Source organism: Myotis yumanensis, unplaced genomic scaffold (genome assembly GCF_028538775.1).
Source record: "Myotis yumanensis isolate MYYU_CA2020_CCGP unplaced genomic scaffold, mMyoYum1.0.hap1 SCAF_2, whole genome shotgun sequence".
Classification (NCBI taxonomy): Eukaryota; Metazoa; Chordata; class Mammalia; order Chiroptera; family Vespertilionidae; genus Myotis; species Myotis yumanensis.
In genome coordinates, this window is record NW_027223753.1 from 115246486 (window position 1) to 115265214 (window position 18729).

An 18729-nucleotide genomic window follows, 5' to 3' on the forward strand; every position below is an offset into this window, starting at 1 on the left:
TTTCTAGGAATTTGTCCATTTCCTCCAGGTTGTCCAGTTTGTTGGAGTAGAGTTGCTCGTAGTATTGTTTAACAATCATTTGTATTTCTGTGGGGTCTGTTGTTATTTCGCCTCTATCATTTCTGATTTGGTTTATTTGGGACCTCTCTCTTTGCTTCTTGGTGAGCCTGGCTAGGGGTTTGTCAATCTTGTTTATCCTTTCAAAGAACCAGCTCTTGGTTTCATTGATTTTCTGTATTGTTTTTTTGGTCTCTATTTCATTGATTTCTGCTCTAATCTTTATTATCTCCTTCCTTCTGCTCACTCTGGGGTTTTCTTGTTGCTCTCTTTCTAATTCTTTGAGTTGTAGAGTTAGATGATTGACTACCATTTTTTCTTGTTTTTTGAGATAGGCCTGTAGAGCTATAAACTTCCCTCTCAGGACTGCTTTCATTGTGTCCCAGAGGTTTTGGATTGTTGTGTTTTCATTGTCATTAGTGTCCAGGATGTTTTTAATTTCTTCTTTGATGTCATCGGTAACCCAATCAATATTTAATAACATGCTATTCAGCTTCCAAGTGTTTGAGTATTTTGGGTTGTTTTTATTGTAGTTTATTTCTAACATTATGCCATCGTGGTCTGTGAAGAAGCTTTTTATGATTTCAATCTTCTTGAATTTGTGGAGACTTTGCTTGTGACCCAATAGGTGGTCTATTTTTGAATATGTCCCATGAGCACCTGAGAGGAATGTATATTCCGCAGCTGTGGGGTGAAGTGTTCTGAAGATGTCAATTAAGTCCATCTGATCTAGTGAGTCATTTAGGATTGCTGTTTCTTTGCTGAGTTTTTGTCTAGCGGATTTATCCAGTGATGTCAGTGGTGTATTAAAGTCCCCTACTATGATTGTATTGTTGTCGATCTCTCCCCTGATATCTTCCAGAAGTTTTCTTATGTATGTGGGTGCTCCTGCATTGGGTGCATATATGTTTACCAGGGTTATATCTTCTTGTTGTATTGATCCCTTTAGTATTATGAAGTGGCCTTCCTTATCTCTGGTTATGGCCTTCACTTTGAGATGTACTTTGTCAGATATAAGTATTGCTACCCCAGCTTTCTTTTCCTTTCCATTTGCGTGAAAGATATTTTTCCATCCCTTCACTTTCAGTCTGTGTGAGTCCCTTCTAATGAGGTGGGTCTCTTCTAGACAGCAGATGTATGGGTCATGTTTTTTTATCCATTCAGCCACTCGATGTCTTTTGGTTGGAGCATTTAGTCCATTTACATTTAAAGTTATTATTGAAAGGTATTTGTTTGTAGCCATTTCTTTTTGTGTGTGTGTGTGTGGCTGTTTTCTTTCTGAGCTTGATATTTCTTCTTTTTACACCAGTCCCTTTAGCATTTCTTGCATGGCTGGCTTGGTGGTGATAAACTCCCTTAGCCCTTTTTTGTCTGTGAAGCTTCTTATTTCCCCTTCAATTTTGAATGATAGCCTTGCTGGATAGAGTATTCTTGGATTCAGTCCTTTGCTTTGCATCACTTTGTAGATTTCCGTCCATTCTTTTCTGGCCTGATGTGTTTCTGTTGAGAAATCATTTGATAATCTAATGGGAGATCCCTTGTATGTTACTTTCCGTCTCTCTCTTGCAGCCTGTAAGATTCTCTCTTTATCCTGAACATTTGCCATGGTAATTATGATGTGTCTTGGTGTGGGTCTTTTCGGGTTCACCTTGTTTGGGACTCTCTGGGCTTGTGTGACTTTTTTCTTCCCCACCTCAGGGAAGTTTTCTGATATTATTTCTTCGAATAGGTTTTCTAATCCATGTTCATCTTTCTGTTGTTCTGGCACCCCTATTATTCGTATGTTGTTTCGTTTCATGTTGTCCCAAAGCTCCCTTAGGCTCTCCTCCTGTCTTTTAATTTTTTTCTCCATTTGCCGTACAGTTTGAGTGTGTTTTGCTTCCTTGTCTTCTAATTCACTAATTCGGTCCTCCGCTTCTCCCAGTCTACTGTTGATACTTTCAATGGAGTTTTTTATTGAAGCTATGTCACTCTTCATTTCTTCTTGGGACTTACTTAAGTTGTTGATTTTTTCATCTGTTTCTTCTAGCTTCTTGCATAAGTAGTTGAGTTTTTCATCTGTTTCTTCTTGCTTCTTGAACATGTGGTGCATGTACTCTAGGAACCTTATTCTGAATTCTTTTTCCGTCATGTTGCATATCTCTGTCTCACTTAGCTGCTTTTCTGGCGAGTCCTCCTTTTCTTTCCTTTGGGGGTTTCTTTGCCTACCCATGTTTGATCTCGCTGACATATGTAGATGTTGAGGTGTTCAGTGGCTGCTCCCTGGGTGGCAGGGGCTCCTTGGGTTGTGGTTGCTGCTCAGACGGTTGCGGTAGCAGCTGCTTTCCAGTTGGCAGCAGCTCCTCTGGTGGGTGTTGTTCACAGCTGTGTTGGCTCTTCTGGCTGGTGGGGGGAGGCTTCACGTACAGTTGCTGTTCCACAGACAGAGGGTGTGGTGATCAGGAGGCTGTGGTGATCAGGAGGCTGCGGTGATCAGGGGGCTGCTGTTGCTTGGATCTGCTGCGTTGATTTAAAGGCACAAAATACAACAGAGCAAGGCACAACGTACCAGGCACTGAACACAAGTATATTCACAATATTAATAACTCCAAATAAAGGTGACCAACCGAATTAAGAGAATTAGGGGATAAGGGAGAAAGAAGAGAAGAAGATAAAAGAGAGAACAGAAAAGAAAAATAAGAAAAAAACAAACAAAAAAGGAGTGCAAAAATAGAATTGGGAAAAAAGAGGGGGGAAAAAAGAGAGCGAAAAAAGAGAATGAAGTAGAAGTGGGGAAGAGACTCCCCGTATGAGGAGCAAACTCCAATAGAACTGCCACTAATCTCAACAAATTCCAGCAACAGATCCCTGGAGATGAATGCAAACTACAAACCACCAATAATATCCAGAGGGGTAAGGGAAAACAGAAGCACAAAAATAGCTGGGGTGGGGTGGGGGAGGGAAGGGAAAAACCAGCAGAGAAAAAAAAAAGAAAAAGAAAAAGAAAAAGAAAAACAACCTCACAACCAGTCCTAAAAAAGAAGAAAAAACACAAAACAAAACAAACAAACAAATTTAAAAAAAAAAAAAAAAAAAAAAAAAAAAAAAAAAAAAAAGCCCAATATATTCAACAATCAAGAAAACAATAGAAAGATAAGAGAGAAAAAAAAAATGGTTGGAAAGTGAAGAAGGATAAAGAATAGGTGTATAAGGATTTAGAGCAGTAGATTGGAAATAGGATATATAAGTAGGGTGGAATTAGACAGGGGGTAAAAAGAGGGAATTGGGAAGGTCTGGAGCAGGAATAGGGTAAGAGAAACAGGACACCAAAAGGGGAAAAGTAAGGAAGAGGGTTTTAGCAAAGAGGTGGAATTGAGATAGGGAAAATTAATGCTAAAGGAACGATGAAAATAGAATGGAGAACACTAATCCCAAAAGAAAATAAAGAGAAAATAAAATGGCACTTTAAAAAATGGTAAAATGGTAGGAGTAATAATACTGGTTAAAAATAAAAATGTGGTAATTGAAAGGGTAAAATCAGGTGATGGAAAAAGAAGAAAAAGAGAAAAAAAAATTGGTTTCTTAGTAAAAAGGTGAAAAAATTAAAAAGAAAAAGAAAAAGAAAAAATTTGCAGTAGTGATGGTCTTTCGGTTCTTCTACTCTTCAGCCTGGTTCGCCTTGGTCCTGCCAGGTATTTAGGGGAGTGTTGCCTGCATTACACTGTTCCTCCGTGTTGTAAATCACAGTCCTGATTTTAAAGCAGGCCGTATTTGTGATCCAGTCTGCCTTAATTTGTATTCCCCTAAGAGTCAGTTTGTGGCTCAACCTCTGGGTGGCAGTGTTTTTGGGTTGGCCTCTGAGGCTATACAGCTTCTCTATCCTTTTTTAATCCTTACCCTGCTCTGTGTTGTTGGTGGGACTGAAAATCCCTCTATAGGCCAGACCCTGGTAACTCCCAGGGACTAATCAGCTTGTTTTAGTCCTTTATCTCATACAGGGTGGAATCTGGGTGTGGCTGTGCTCCTTGCCTGGGGGGCTGGGGGGAGGAATTCCACCCTCTGGAGGAATGGCTGCCCCAGTCCTGGGCCCAGGGGGGTCTCAGCACTCAATTCGCTGCCACCTCCTCCGGCTCCCCCTCTTTCCTCAGCCTCTCCCCAGATTCCCCTCGTCTGCACCTTCACCCTCTCTTCAGCACAGGTGAGTGTCTGTATCCGAACTGTCCTATGAGCAGGGTTCAGTGAAAACAAAGAAACAGACAAACGCCGGCCGGCCGCGGAAACGCTCCTCTTACCGGTCTGGGAAACGCTCCTCTTACCAGCACTGCATGGTCTGGGAAACGCTCCTCTCTTATGGGCACTGCACGGTCTGATCAGTTCCTCAGGATGCCCCCTTTAGTCTCAGTTCTCCGCAATCACAAAATCCAAATCTCAAATCTCCTGGCGCCAGCAAACCCGCGGAACTCCTTACCCTGGTCAGGGTCTGTGTCTGTCCCAAGAGACGCGGCTGTCTGCCATGCGGTCTCCCTCCGACCCTCTGGGCTCAGGTCTGGCAAACTTTCCTGCCCAGATCCCTGGTTTTTAACCTTTCCCAGAGGTTGAGTTTTGACCTATGCATCAGGAGGTCACCGGGTCCATTCCCAGTCGGGTCACATGCCTGGGTTTCAGGTTCTATCCCCAGCAGAGGGCGTGCAGGAGGCAGCTGATTGATGTTGATGTTTAAGTTCTTACTTTTTTAACCAAATTTGTACCTATGCACCATTAGATATTTAAGCCAGAAACTTTAAATACAAAAATCATCTTTGAAACTGACACTATCAATTCTCTACTTGCATATGTGAAGTGTCAAAATCTTTTTTTCTCAGTAGTACAAGTTTATTTATTACAAATGTTCACAGTTAGGGATGAGAATAAGTGAATCAGTGAATTGTGGTTCTTTTGACACTTGCATCATTAAATAAGTTAGTAGAAAATGTATAGTTCTTCCTTGATTGGAGCCAATCCCAACAGATACTTTCCACAGTCAAATTACAAAACAGGGTACTTTTTTTTTTTTACTTGATTTTTAGAGAGAGGGAGAGAATGAGAGAGAGAGAAAAAAAACAACAACATCAGTGTGAGGAACTGATGGGTTGCCTCCCACATGTGACTTGACTGGGATCAAACCCACAACCTTTTGGTGTATGGGAGTACACTCCAACCAACTGAGCCACACAGCCAGGCCAAAATACTTCTTAATATATTCTTTTTGTTCAGCAGAGAATGTGTTTACTGGAGAGTGTGCATTGTTGACCTGTTCCACCTGACGGAGATCATGAAGCCTGTGCTCTGTCTGTGGTTGCAGTGGGAACATAGCACAGCTCCCACCCCTCCTCAGAGTGTGAGGGCGGGGGAGAGGCAGCTGCCTTGTTGCTAACAAGGGCATCACAGTGCCCAGGCACAAGAGCACTGATTCACTCAGCAGATGCCTGAGGGCGTGGCTGGCAACTGGAGCCTGTTGTTCAAGGCTGGGGTCTTTTTGAGGGTGCAGGACAGGATGAAAGGGAGGATGTTCTGGGAGGATTAATATCTGAAAAGGGGCAGGTGGGAGAAACCATCATCAGCTCCTGCATGGATGGAGTTCAGAGAGACCTTTCCCTGTTTGTTCATTTCATTGCAGCAGGAAGATCAAACATACACAGATGGCAATTGTAGGACCTCAGTTGACCTGTTTTCTGACCTATTTTGGTCAATTTAAAGTTCCAACTCTCACTACAAGGATGACTCCAAAATCTAGCCAAGCATCAGATCACCAGAGGGACCATTTACAAAATACAGATTTTCAGCCCCCGAAATTCTAATTCAGGAAGTCTGGGGAGGAGTCCAAGAGGGTGACTCCTTAAATTTCCCCTGTTGGTTTTATGCTCCTCTGCCATGTGTAGGGAGCCTTTGCAGGAGACATTCAGTAACTTGATTTGAAATGCTCAGTAATGGGATTTCTGTGGGGAGTTGGTGGTACTCTTTCTTTTCCCAAGAAAATTGCACATGCAATCTCTTGCGTGCTCATGTACATATACAAGTTAAAGCCAGTTGCATTTAGTGCCAGGTGGCCTTGAGAGGAATGTAGTGAAGCACCATAGCTGAGAGTACTGGAGATGATAGATCATCCCATGGATTTCCCCTGCTGCTCTCAGTGCTCTTGGCCTCTGAACTCGTCACAAGCAAAAGCTGTGGCCCTTCACATGCAAAAGCTTTTGTGTCTATTGGTATTTACTTTACTAGAATTAAAACAAATATTAAAAATATTTCGTAATTCTAAAATAAAATTACATATGAAAAGAAATAACATTTTTAATGAAAAATGGGTGTATATTTCAAACTAAAAATTAATGAGAATGACACTGTTTTACAGTTTTGAAAACTTCAGTGTCTGGGTTAAAAAGACATTCATTTTTTTGCAGTATCACACATTATTATTCTCTGGAAAACTGTACAGTACACTCATGAAAAAATGAGTGAAAAAGCAAATAATTTCTTAGTGTTATGAAAATGGTTTTGACCTTGTAGACATCCCAACAGAGTCTTGGAGTCCCCCCAGGGATATTATCTCTCAAGGTCACCCAGTGGGCCACCCACCATTCTCCAACATAATATGCACCTGCATGTGTTCCTGGGTGCTTGTGCACAAACACTAGCTTCTCAGGGACCTAGTTACTGCCTTGGCTCAAAATAAAAAATCTGAGGAGATCACTACAGTGTTTCATTCTAAGAAATACTCTACTTGAAGCAGACTTTAAATGAACGTAGAGAAGGCAGCTAAGTGTTTGTTGAATGAACAAATGTTAGATATTTATGTGTTGCGTACCTTAATCAGCTAATAAGATTAGACATCTTTGCAGCCAACCATTTAGAATCTGTGATTATATTCAAATAAATTAATATTTGGAAGCTAATATTCCAATTAAGGACAGCACTAGATTGTGGTTAGGATCATGAGCTCTGGACTCAGAAAGATGAGTCTGAATTCCAGCCCCAAAATTTACAGGGATCATGGACTGACTTCACCCCTCAAAGCCTCCACTTCCTCCATCTGTAAAAAAAAAAAAAGCTTCACAATTTCTTATATTCATTCCCAAAATTCAGACACCTGTGAGAATGGAAACTTTATTTATAACTCATTGAACAGCTAAGCCTGACCTGATTAATTTGGTAATAAAAGCTGACCTCGGATGTGAAGCTCTTTTTATTTGTTTTATCTGATATGACTGTTTGTGTGTTTTGCTGCAGAGATCTAAAATGTTTGATTATGGAGTACTGTCCTAGATCTTGCTTGGTCTATGTATTATGAATGTTTCACAGTAAATCATATGTGTACTGAATTTCATAACACACATGCCCAGGGTTTGTGTGAGAGACTGAGGGTGGTATTATCCTTTCAGGGTTAGCTGGGCTTGCTGGGCTCGTGTATACAGGTGCTGTCTAGAACACTGCCTCACACATAGAACCATATTAGTTTTTGTTAAAGAAATAGGGTCTATTTCCAAATAATCATAGAAACCACTGAATAGAAAAGAACTTACTTCATATTTTATGAACGTTTTTGCATCACTGAAAGATGGATTTTTGTTTTCTTTTCCCCTCTTCATTTGGGCAGTGTGAGAAAGTGGCAAGCTGCTCTTTTCCTTCCATGTATTGGGGGAAATAGTAACATGGGTGGAGGTGCACCTTTCTTGTTACGAGGCAGGTTTGGAAATTGAAGGCACTTCACGGTTAGTCATTCTGTCCATTTTTTCTGAGCACCTACGGTGTGCCTGGCACTGCTGGATACTAAGGAAACATTAACAGACAAGCCCAAGTCTTTAAGTCACTCACAGTCCAGTGTGAGAGAAACAGGTGCATCAGGTGTTGTGCCAAATATTCAGCTTTAACAGAATCAACCCAGTGATGCCCTGTAATTAGGGTTGCCAGAATTAATTTCAGCTTTAGGTAAACAATGAATAACTCTAGAATTATGTTCCAAATATTGTATGGGGCATACACTAAATGCGATATGTGCCCCATGCAGTACTTGGGACATACTTAGAACTAAAAAATAAAAGTGTTGTTTATCTGAAATTGACATTTAGCTGGGTGTTCCATATTTTCATTTGCTTAATCGGGCAACCTTAAATATAATCCTGGGCTATTTTTAGCCATAGCAGCAAGCTCTGAGGAGGAAATATATGCTTCACTCATACTGGGTAATTGAGTTTTTTAAAAAAGACTGTTTACAGAGGTATGGGTAGGTTAAGGGAAACCAGGCATGACAAAGGGCCCCAGGCCAGAAGCAGTTACCCCCCTGGGCTCTGTGGCCATGGCACAAGAAGGAGAGAAAAGGAGAGGGCTGCTGGCAGGAGCTGTGGCCTTCCCAGAGAGAGATGTGTTCCACCAGCAGAGACTTGTCCTGAATGAAATTGGCAAAAACAAAATTGGACTCTGCTCCCTTCCAACTATCCTACTCCTGCCCTGCAGTCTCCAGGGGCTGCGCCCCCCCATCTAGATGTAAGAGGCAAGGGGCCAGCCTGGCCACACTCCATCCAGGAGGCTGGTGACAGGCCCCCGTGGGGTGGGGCGTGGCCTGTGGAGGTGAGTGAGAAATCGCCTGCACAGTTCTGATGTGTACATGTCAAGATGGCCTTGCAGAAGAACATGTCCTCTGTCACAGTAGTAAAAGGCCAGGTGGAGGGAAGGGGGAGAGGGAGAGAAAGCAGGCACGAAAAGGAAGAAAAGCTCAACAGTCTGAAATTTAAAGGTTAAGGGAAAAGTAAATCAGCACTACGAGTGATTTTAGTCTAAAGTGATTTCACTTCTACTGGACAGTGTTTTTTTCCTAGAAGAACCACCACAATTTTTTGTATCAACTTAATGGACAGAACCAGGGCATATGGGCCCTCATCTGTGCCTGCACTTGCACGACCCTAGAAGTGAGCACCTCCTCAGAGTTTGCGCCCTTGGTGCCCCAGCCCAGCCCAGCCAACGGTGAGAGTAGTGGACCTTTCTCCTCCGTCCAGTGGGAGGCTCAGTCGTGAGAGTCCGGACCTAGGGCCTGCTCTGCCTCAGCACGTCCCTGCCGTTCATGCAGGGCAGGCAGGGCCTATGGTGCTTGAACAGATCCCCCGACCGAAAGCTTGCATTTTGCCAATGAAAATGTTTTCTAATATGGTGACACTAAAATAAGCCAGCTGATGAAGGGAGAGATAAGAAGGACATTTGAGCCACTGGGTCACTGCTGGAGTATGGCTCCTTCATCAGGACTCTTCAAATAAATGCCAAGTAACCACATGGAGAGGACTTTTAAGTGGATTGGGCACTTCAGATGGTCACCAGATGGAGGCCAAGATGTAGGTGAAAATAAAGGAACACACTCTGGCCTGGCACCTTTGTCCTGGAGTAGTTGAAGACTCTCTGACCCTGGGAGTCAGTCTCTGTGTCTGTGATGGGCACCCGGGCTGACGCCCTCTTTCTCCTGTCACATTGCAGTTTCCCAGGCAAGGCTTGCAGCAGACACAGCAGCAGCAGCAGACGGCTGCCCTGGTGCGGCAGCTCCAGAAGCAGCTCTCCAGTAAGTACCCCTCTTGCCAGGACAGATGGTTCCTGGGAAACTGAAAACAAGCACACAAGCAAAACACAAGGGCTCCTCAAAAACTGCACTGTCTTCCTTGATACCACTTCATCTTTGTTTAGTCTACGGCAGTGGTCGGCAAACTCATTAGACAACAGAGCCAAATATCAATAGTACAACGATTGAAATTTCTTTTGAGAGCCAAATTTTTTAAACTTAAACTATATAGGTAGGTACATTGTTATTAACCTAATTAGGGTACTCCTAAGGCTTAGGAAGAGCCACACGCAAGAGGCCAAAGAGCTGCATGTAGCTCGCGAGCCTCAGTTTGCTGACCACGGGTCTATGGTGTTAAGGTGGTTTTATTTGTTTTGGTTTGAATGCTACTTTTCCTAGAAAAACCCCAATCTTTTTTGTGTTGTTTTTTTGTTTTGTTTTTTTTTAGTTCAGTGAAGAGGTTTTCCTGCTGCTTTCAGCTGAACCTGGAAATATTTCTTTTCTTTTGGGGACCCCTGTGGAGCTGCAGGTGCCCTTCTTATAAAGCTGGAAGGTTTAGAGAGCAACTCAGTGGATGTCCTCCCCAAACTCATAGACAGAGGGAAGCCAGCATTAACCTGTATCCTGGTCACAGGGCAGTGGCTGTTTTCACCACTGCACCATCCTACCCTTCCTGACAACAACTCAGACACATCAGACCTGTACCACCACAGGCAGCGAGGTGGTCCCGCCTGCTGTGTGGGCTGATGTTTTTAATGGTGCTGCCTCTAGAGTGAATACCACTCACCCATTCAGCTCCCTCGTGTGGACGCCAGCGAGGAGCTCCGTGACTGTATCACCCTGTGTTGGCAGCAGGCGCAGGAAATTTGTTAGCAACGGGAGCCAGCCCTCTGGGGCAGAGTATTGGCCTGGAAGCCAGGGGACCTAAATCTGGTGCCAGCTCTGCCGCCGTTATCTGGATCATGTGGTTCTCATCCATGGAGTGAGGAGAGGAGCAGGTTCTCCTGGTCCCAGGGTACATGCTTCTGGGGTGCAGAGTTGAGCAGCCTGTCCTGAGCAGCCCTGCCCCAGCGACGGGTAGGGTGCTGCGAGGAAGGGGTCGGTTTCCAACTGAGGGCAGGCAGCTTGGTTTCATCTGGCTTTTCGGCCTGGCTGCTGATTCCCTGCAGGGGAGATACCCCTCCTGTACCTGGTGTCTTTCCCGGGACATAACCAAGACCTTTTTTCCCCTTTAAAAATATTTTCCTCTTATAGCCTCATTCAATTTCAGTTAAATTATGTAAATCAATCCTCTTTTCCAGTTGCTATTTAATAGGTGTGGTCTACTCAACAAACATGTGGTTAAAATGTCATTGCTCCGTTAATTCTGGTGGTGATATTTTTACATGGCTAAATAGACAACATAATTTTAAGGACAAGACCAATGTGTGTGTTTTAGATTTTTTCCAATGTTTAGAAATATGTACCAGTGATTTTCATATAGTAGTACCTATTTAGGGAGCACATCTCCTCTTGTTTCCAGTTTCCTAGAGCTCATGAAATGCAGCTTTTAAAAAAAAATTATTTTTCCCATCACCATTTATCCCATCTATGCCCTCGCCCCCCAACCAGCCATCCTTTACGGAGCACTTTCTTGGACCCAGGCACACTGTGACTTCACATGTATCAATTCACTTAATTCCTAAACCACCCCATGAGGTTAGATATTGTCACTGTTCCAGTTATAGACGAGAAAACAGCTAAAGGATAAGGTCATGACTCATCTGCCCAACGTTCTTCAGCTGACAGCAAGGGACAAGCTGGGGCAGAGCTCCGATGGCTCTTCCCGGAGCCGCTGCATCACCACACAGGCCTACCCCGTTTCCTTGCGCTGAGCTTTACTGAGATTCACAGGTTGACAAACTGAAGGCAAGAGCCTCCACCGAAAAAGGTTATGACTCGCTTTATTGCTTGTTCTGGAACTGAGCCCACAGTGCTCCCAAGTCTCTCCTAAGGCGGGTGCACACTCTGCCGCCTCCTTGGTTGAATAATGACAGCTAAGCTGAGCTGCCCACTGCACCCTCCAGAGGGTTCCTTTTCTATCACACCTTGAGAATGGGCCTCTGTATTGAACAGTCCCACAAGAGTTGTGCGAGCAGTGGCTATTCTCATCCTGTTTCTTTCTTTGTACCTACTATTTTTCAAGCTACTTTTCTCATCTCATAATATCCATGTTAAAGCAGAACAATTGGTGTGTTTCTATAAAAATTTTGAGCACTTTCAATGTTTAGTGATACTTAGAGTCCTTTTGTAAGTTAGTATTGAGTTGTTTCTCAGTTCAGAGAGAGAAACCAATTACCCTCGTCTGAGCCTTGTGCTGGCAGAACCTTGGGCTGGCAGGTGTGGGACTCAGGTGAGCTGGGCTCCCTGAGAAATGAATTCAGCTGCAGTGTTTACGCTCTGCCACTGGGAGGCCCCTGGCCAGCGCTGTGCTCCTGGCCAGTCAGTCAGGCTGTTATTGAGAAGTGACAAGGGGGTGGTATCTATCTGTGGCATAATTTTGCATCTACAATTTTATTTGTATTTCTTTCTCTTCTTAGGTAACCAGCCACAGCAAGGAGTGACTCCCTATGGACACCCTTCACACTTCTGAATCTGGAAGAGGACAAGATATGAAGTTTTATGTTTGCACTGAAAAGCAGAAATCAAATTTAATGCATTAGTCATCTTTAGAAATGTCCCTTTGTTATTTCAATTCTTTGAAGTTTCTTTATGTTTTATGCTACACTTGTACAAAGGTGTTTAAACAAAAAACAAAGGAGGAGGTGTGGTTTTGTCTTGTTGCTTTCAGCTTTAAAATAAGTTTTAAAATGTGGATCATGCGGGCCTACTCCAGAGAAAGTTTGGTAGCAGACTTTTTGATATTGGTGCTTTTTTTGAATCTCATAGAAAGAATGAATTATGGTAAATATAATATATTTATATATTCATTGATGAAGTTTTTTTTTTTCTTTTCAAACTGTGCCGGACCAAACTACTGATTTGAAAGTCATGTCAGGTCTTGACAGAAAAGTGACCCATTTATTCTGCATTTACCTTTGATGGTGAAATGGACACTTATTCACATCACTCTAATTTGAAATATTTGTAACTTCATAAGCACTTTATAAACTTTGTTCTTATTTATATAGGGTTATTCTTTGCTTTTGTTGTGGTCAAAAGGTGCTGAAACAGATTGTTGCTTAGTACTTAAACTTCTTAGACCAAGAACTTAACCCAGGGCTTCTGTGAGTGATGCCCTAAGAAGGTGGAAGCCTGCTGGAAGTAGCTGTACTCAAGTTTGTTTTCAGTAGCAAGGTTGTTGACCAGAGTCTCTGTGAAGGTACGACATGGAAATTCTAAAGGCCCCAACAAACCATGGTGGAATTGTCCAATTATTTATTGCCAGATTTGGCAAAAATGACTGTGTCCAGTTTTGGTTCTCCTGAATCTTATGCCAACTTGAGAAAAAGAATCTCGCAGCTGGCATGAGATTCCACAGTGCTCAAACTTGACATGGTTTCCAGAGAATTTGGCCTCCAGTTCTGAAAGCTCTGGTTTTCATAAAAAATGTATTTGCTGTTTATTTTATATGGTAAGTATTTGCTATTTTGAATTTAATTGTTAATGTTGGTGTCCAAATTGGTTGTGTGTTGCATATAATGTATTTATAAATTGGTGCAAAAAGCACAAGTAAAGTAAATTATACATCAAATTTATTATAAAGAAATAGTAACTATTTTAACTTTGTTCAAGTATGTGGTAATTTGCTCCTATTAGAGTAAAAAATCCAGTAAATTATCAGTTTGTGTAATTTAAGAGTATTCCATATAATATTTTTTTAGATTTAGATGCATAAAATTTTGAATGTGAAAATTGCAGGGCATTTAAAAACATATGAGGGATATTTTCCCATGTTCTGCGTTAATTCATTTCCTTTTGCTGTATGATTTCACATGTCATGTAGTTGCACATACTGTGAATAGATTTGTCTATAATGAACAAACCATGTAGAACTACTTTCTTTTGAATGTAACTAGTACAACTTTAATAGATCACTTCCTTTGCAAAGCATTATATAAATAATTTATATCTTCCTAGGTGAGTTACTCATTGCAAAGTTTGACTCATGCAAATGACCTCAAATGTATGTCCGCTTACTTTGCTGTGGCAACATCCCTGTGAACTGCTTTGTACACTGTGAAACCAGTTTACTCCGGCCTGCTCATTTCATGTTTACTCTGGGCTGGAAAAGACTTTGCCAAAACATGAAGGACCATTCTTTTCACTAGATTAACATATTCAACCTGCTTTCAGAGGATGCATCTTTACTTTTCAGCTGGTTTTGTATATCGAGCTGTTTTTTCCCCACTCAAGAATCATCTTTAGAGTCCATGATATTATTTTTCTTCAAGTAGTATATCTGTATAATGACTGCCTTGGCTAGACAGCCGAACAATGAATGCTGTGCCCGGAGAGAGTCATTTTCCACCCCGATTGTCATTTTCTTTCCTTTTGAGAATTATTGGCATTTAAAAAATCTCAGTTTTCTGTTGGAACCATATATTTTTATAGCTCAGTATTGCAAACAGCAGTAATACTGTTTCAAGAATGAGTGTTATAATTGCATAGCATTTGTATGCACTTTATATTTTGCAGAACTTAGTGAAATTAATTTATTAATCATTTGCACTTGAAGACTGTGGGTGTACATTTTTGTTGTGTGTCCTTTTTAGGTGGGGAAGCTAAGTCATGGTAAGGCTTCCAAGATTCTATGGAAAGTTGAGGAAAAAACTAAGACTGGTTTCTCTCTATGCGTAATAAAAATGGCAACTGGAAATTTTAATCTAGTCTCATCATAGTCACTCCCACTTACCCCTCTATCCTGAGAGGTTTCTTTTTTTTTTTAGCAAATGCGTTAATTTGCATTAAATGATCACAAGGGCAAGTCCTGTCCTTTGACAGAAGCTAGTAATTTGTTTCATGAAATAGAAGAAATTATCTTAGGATAAATGGGAACCCTCATCCTGTTAAATATAAGACCTTGAAATAGAATGGAGTTGGACATAAGAAGCCCTTAGACATAACGTTTTCACTGTAGACTTGTTCCTAGTAGAGTTGCATTTGTTATGTGACTTACTCCTCTTGGCCCAGAAGTAGAAGATCACTGTTAGAATGAATATCCTTTGACTTATTTCAGCCATGGGATCCCAACCTCAGAGGCAGCAGCAATCAGTCACCTCTCAGTGGGGCCAGCTGAAAGTGGGTGTGGTGAAAACACAGTGAAGTGAGCTCCCCCATATATCTCAGATGATTGGTGGGGGCTGACACAGCTCTCGGTTTGGGTACTGAGATATCTGAGTAAAACCTATGGCATTTTCTTTTTATCTTATTAGGGCTCCTATAATTCTTCTTAAATAATAGGCGAATATTTAAATAGATGCTGGAGAAATTACATTGGAAAACCCCAGCCTCTACAATTAGAAAAGATGAATCATAATGTTCCCCAAATTAATTCCGGTTGAATTAAGCATGTAATATAAATAAATTCAATACATTACAAAAGGCAACATTTTGGGTACGGTTGAAGAAATTTTAAGCACAGTGAAACTTCATTATATGATTAGACCTAGAGCTTTCCTAAACACTTACCTGTCGCATAAAGGATTCCCATTTAATGAAATTAAATGCTCATAAAGCAATGGTTCCTTTTCAGGAACTTTTCCTTGTGACAGCTCCAAACCAGGGTACCTGAGCTGGATTTTGAAGCTATAAAGAAGTTTCATTGTATTTTTAAAACATTTTTAGTGGGTTTATTTAGACAAGGATGTAATCAGCCCCCTTTTCACGTTTTTTATTTGCAGGTGTTGAGTTGCTTTTTACATGTTGGAAAAGTTAGCCTGCATTTCTTTTTAAATTCAGTCATTAAAACATCCTTGTATTCCCCATCTATGAAAAACTTCAGTGTGCACAAGACAGCAAATCATCATCAAAACAGTTAAGTGCTTATTTTCTGTAGGCTTTAGTAAAATATTTATAAACCAACCACAAAATATTTATACATTATACATCAAAATGGAAAATTTACATCAAGACTGAAGATTTAATCTTTTCCATTGTCTGTTGTCAGTGCCATGCCCATAACATTGACAGAAGGTGGACACTAGGGAACTGGTAATTTAAAAAAAAAAAAAGTCAATTTAATGAAGAATTCAGGTACATTAGCCATTTGTTGTTTTATAGTGGATAGTTTTCTCTAAATGTTCATTGTTATTTGTTGGCAAAATAAAAGTGCCTTAAGTTAAAAATTTGTTTTGAGATCCATTAAAGAAATCAGTATCAATTCATAATGCATATATTTAGAAGTCTTTTTTTGCATGTCCATGATAAATTCAATATTGTAAATGTATTTAAATTCATTTACATGCCTATCGCTGCCTTTGATTAAACTTCTTCCAAAAAAGTAAACTGTCCAGATGTTGACTATTCAAGAGATGTTATTTTATGTCAGATCACTTGCATATAAGTTGTTGCAGAATCACTACCAAGTGCGTTCTTTGCTGTGCACTTGTATATCCCGGAGTCTGAGCTCTGAGGGTTCTGAATGACTAGGGTGCCTTGTGGGTGGAAAAGCTCAGTCCCATGTGTCCTCCCTCTATTTGCCATTGACAGCAGGGAGTGGTCAGGCATCTCCCATGTGATTTCCGGCTTGGGGACGCCCAGGGCCACACAATGAAGCTCAACAGCTGCCCCTGTCCTTGTGAGGATGCTCCTGGGTGGGCGATTTGTAATTCGGGGAGGGTAGGCTACAACCAATACTGGAACAGTAACCAGTGCATGGCCAACACTGTTTTGAGCCTTACAGATATAGTTTCCTCTGTCATAAGCTGTTGCTTCTTTGATGACTAAAGTGCCATTTTCATGCAATATATATTTCCCACGAATTTGAGGTCTGTCTATTATATGACCACTTGGTACAGTCCACTTGATATCTGGCTTAGGGCTTCCATCTGACACACAGTGCAATGAGAGAGAGTCCCCACTGATGCCGTACACTGTTCCCAATGCATTGGTAAGAATAACTGGCTTCTGGCCAATTTCTAATACAATTAATTTCTCAATATAGCCCACTTTGTTTCTTGCCCCACACCGGTATTTTCCTGCGTCATCCCGAGTTGTCTTATAAATCACTAAAGAACCGCTGCTTGCTGTCAGGTGCTGAGGGCTGTGTGGTCCCCTGGAAAACCGTGTGCCATTCGGTAAAATCCAGATTATTTCAGGTAGTGGGTTTCCATCAGCAGAGCAGTTCAATGCTGTGGGCTTCCCAACCTGGGCAAATATTTTTTCATTAGATGGATTTCTGAATGTTGGTCTTCTCAGCATTTCCAGTACTTCCAGCTGTACTACCAGCACACTCACTCCTCCTTCATTCTGAGCCACGCAGGTAAACTCGGCTGAATCTGAATGCCTCACGTTCCTAATCTCCAAGGTTCCGTTTTTATGGACCGTGATTCTGCTTCCATGGTATGGGGCGGTGAGGAAAATGTTGTCTGGCATGATCCACGTGACTTGGGGAGATGGTGTCCCTTCAGCCCTGCAATCAAAGTGCTTTTTGGAATGCCTCACGGCGGTGGCTTTGATGACAGTTTTGTTGGTATACAGACCATTGATTAACGGGGGCCTGGAGACAACTTCCAGCTTATACATTTTGGTGTCATCCCCACTGGGATTCTGGGCCACACACACATACTCTCCAGAATCGAGCAGTTTGACGTTGTTGATGGACAAAGACCCATTGGCATGAAATGTGTACCTATTTTTTGAGAATAAAATCACATCACTGGAAGGCAGCAGCCAAAATACTTTTGGTTTGGGTTCCCCAACAACCTCACAGTCAAAGGTGGCTGTGTCTCCAGCCCTGACTCTTGGTTTGGCCTTGAAACCCTGCTTGATCCGTGGGGCAGCAGTTATGACCGTTAGGTGGACCTTCATTTCATCCTTCCCTACAGGGTTCTGGGCATAGCAAGTATAATCCCCTTCCTCTGCTACCCCAACCCTGTTGAAGTACAAGGTTCCATTGTCGAAAAGAGTATACCTCCTGGTACGCCACCTGCTGTCATCAGCTTGCATTGCATTATTAATCACCGTTCCATCGGGCAAACTCCAGGATATCTGGGGCACTGGTGAGCCAGAAGCCTTGCAATCAATTTGGAAGTCTTTCCCATGAAACACATGCATTTTAAAATGTTGCTTGTGATCAATTTTGGCAGGTCTCAGCTTTAGGCTAACATGCATCAGTATCAGATCATCCCCTATTTTGTTTCTTGCCACACACAAGTAGTCACCACCATCTTTTTCTGTTATTGATCCAATAAACAGGGACCCATTTGGGTAGACATGGATTCGACTGCCCATTCTAAGGAGAGAAGAATGATTTGAGTGTGAGGCCATTAGCAAAAGACAGGAAATAGAGGAGTTGTCTTATTGGCATTTAACTTTATGGACATTTTCTTAAATTGTTGCAATAGAATTAAAATCAGGACTAGCTTATTTACTGCCTTCTAAACCAGTTACTAAAAGATAAAATTATCTAACTGAAAAGGTACAATTTAGTACAAACAAGTAGTACTTATCAGATGGACTTCAAATGAATCTTTTTTACATGGTGAATTTTTTAAAAATTACAACGGTGTGAAGAATGCTACAAATAGTGGAATCCCAGACATATCCTTTTTGACCATTTTACATATCAAATTATTATTCTGTAAGATGTCAGTAAAAAACTTTCATTCTTGTTAGAAAAGATGTTAGGTTATACTTTTTAGAAAGATATTAGTTATAAAACATTTAGAGTTACTTGGTTAGATAAGTTCTCCTTTGTTATAAAGAGAGAAAATGCCAGTGTAAGACATATTAGAAGCTTGCTGTAGTGTCCGCCCTTTGTGGGTGGCCATAAAGCGACAGGTCCTTGCATTGGGTTGGACTGTATGTAGAGCTTCCTTTTTCTCTCTGAAACCACTACACAGCCTGTCATTACCACTATGAACCCCCAGATGGCAGATCTTTCCTGTTAAATCAAAATCTAGTTTTTCAGAAAGACC

The 18729-nt window shown here is 41.5% G+C and overlaps 2 protein-coding genes across 2 annotated transcripts in view; one reads left to right on the forward strand and one right to left on the reverse strand.

The window, feature by feature from the left end:
- MED12L (mediator complex subunit 12L) overlaps positions 1-16061 on the forward strand; it is a 423390-nt gene extending 407329 nt beyond the window's left edge. Inside the window, exons 43-44 of the mRNA XM_070405985.1 lie at positions 9532-9613; positions 12190-16061. Coding sequence (XP_070262086.1) covers positions 9532-9613; positions 12190-12242 — 135 coding nt within the window. The 3' untranslated portion in view covers positions 12243-16061. The remainder of the gene's footprint in view (positions 1-9531; positions 9614-12189) is intronic.
- The window catches only part of IGSF10 (immunoglobulin superfamily member 10), a 30011-nt gene continuing 26782 nt past the window's right edge, over positions 15501-18729 (reverse strand). The window contains exon 6 of the mRNA XM_070405974.1: positions 15501-18044. Coding sequence (XP_070262075.1) covers positions 16136-18044 — 1909 coding nt within the window. The 3' untranslated portion in view covers positions 15501-16135. The remainder of the gene's footprint in view (positions 18045-18729) is intronic.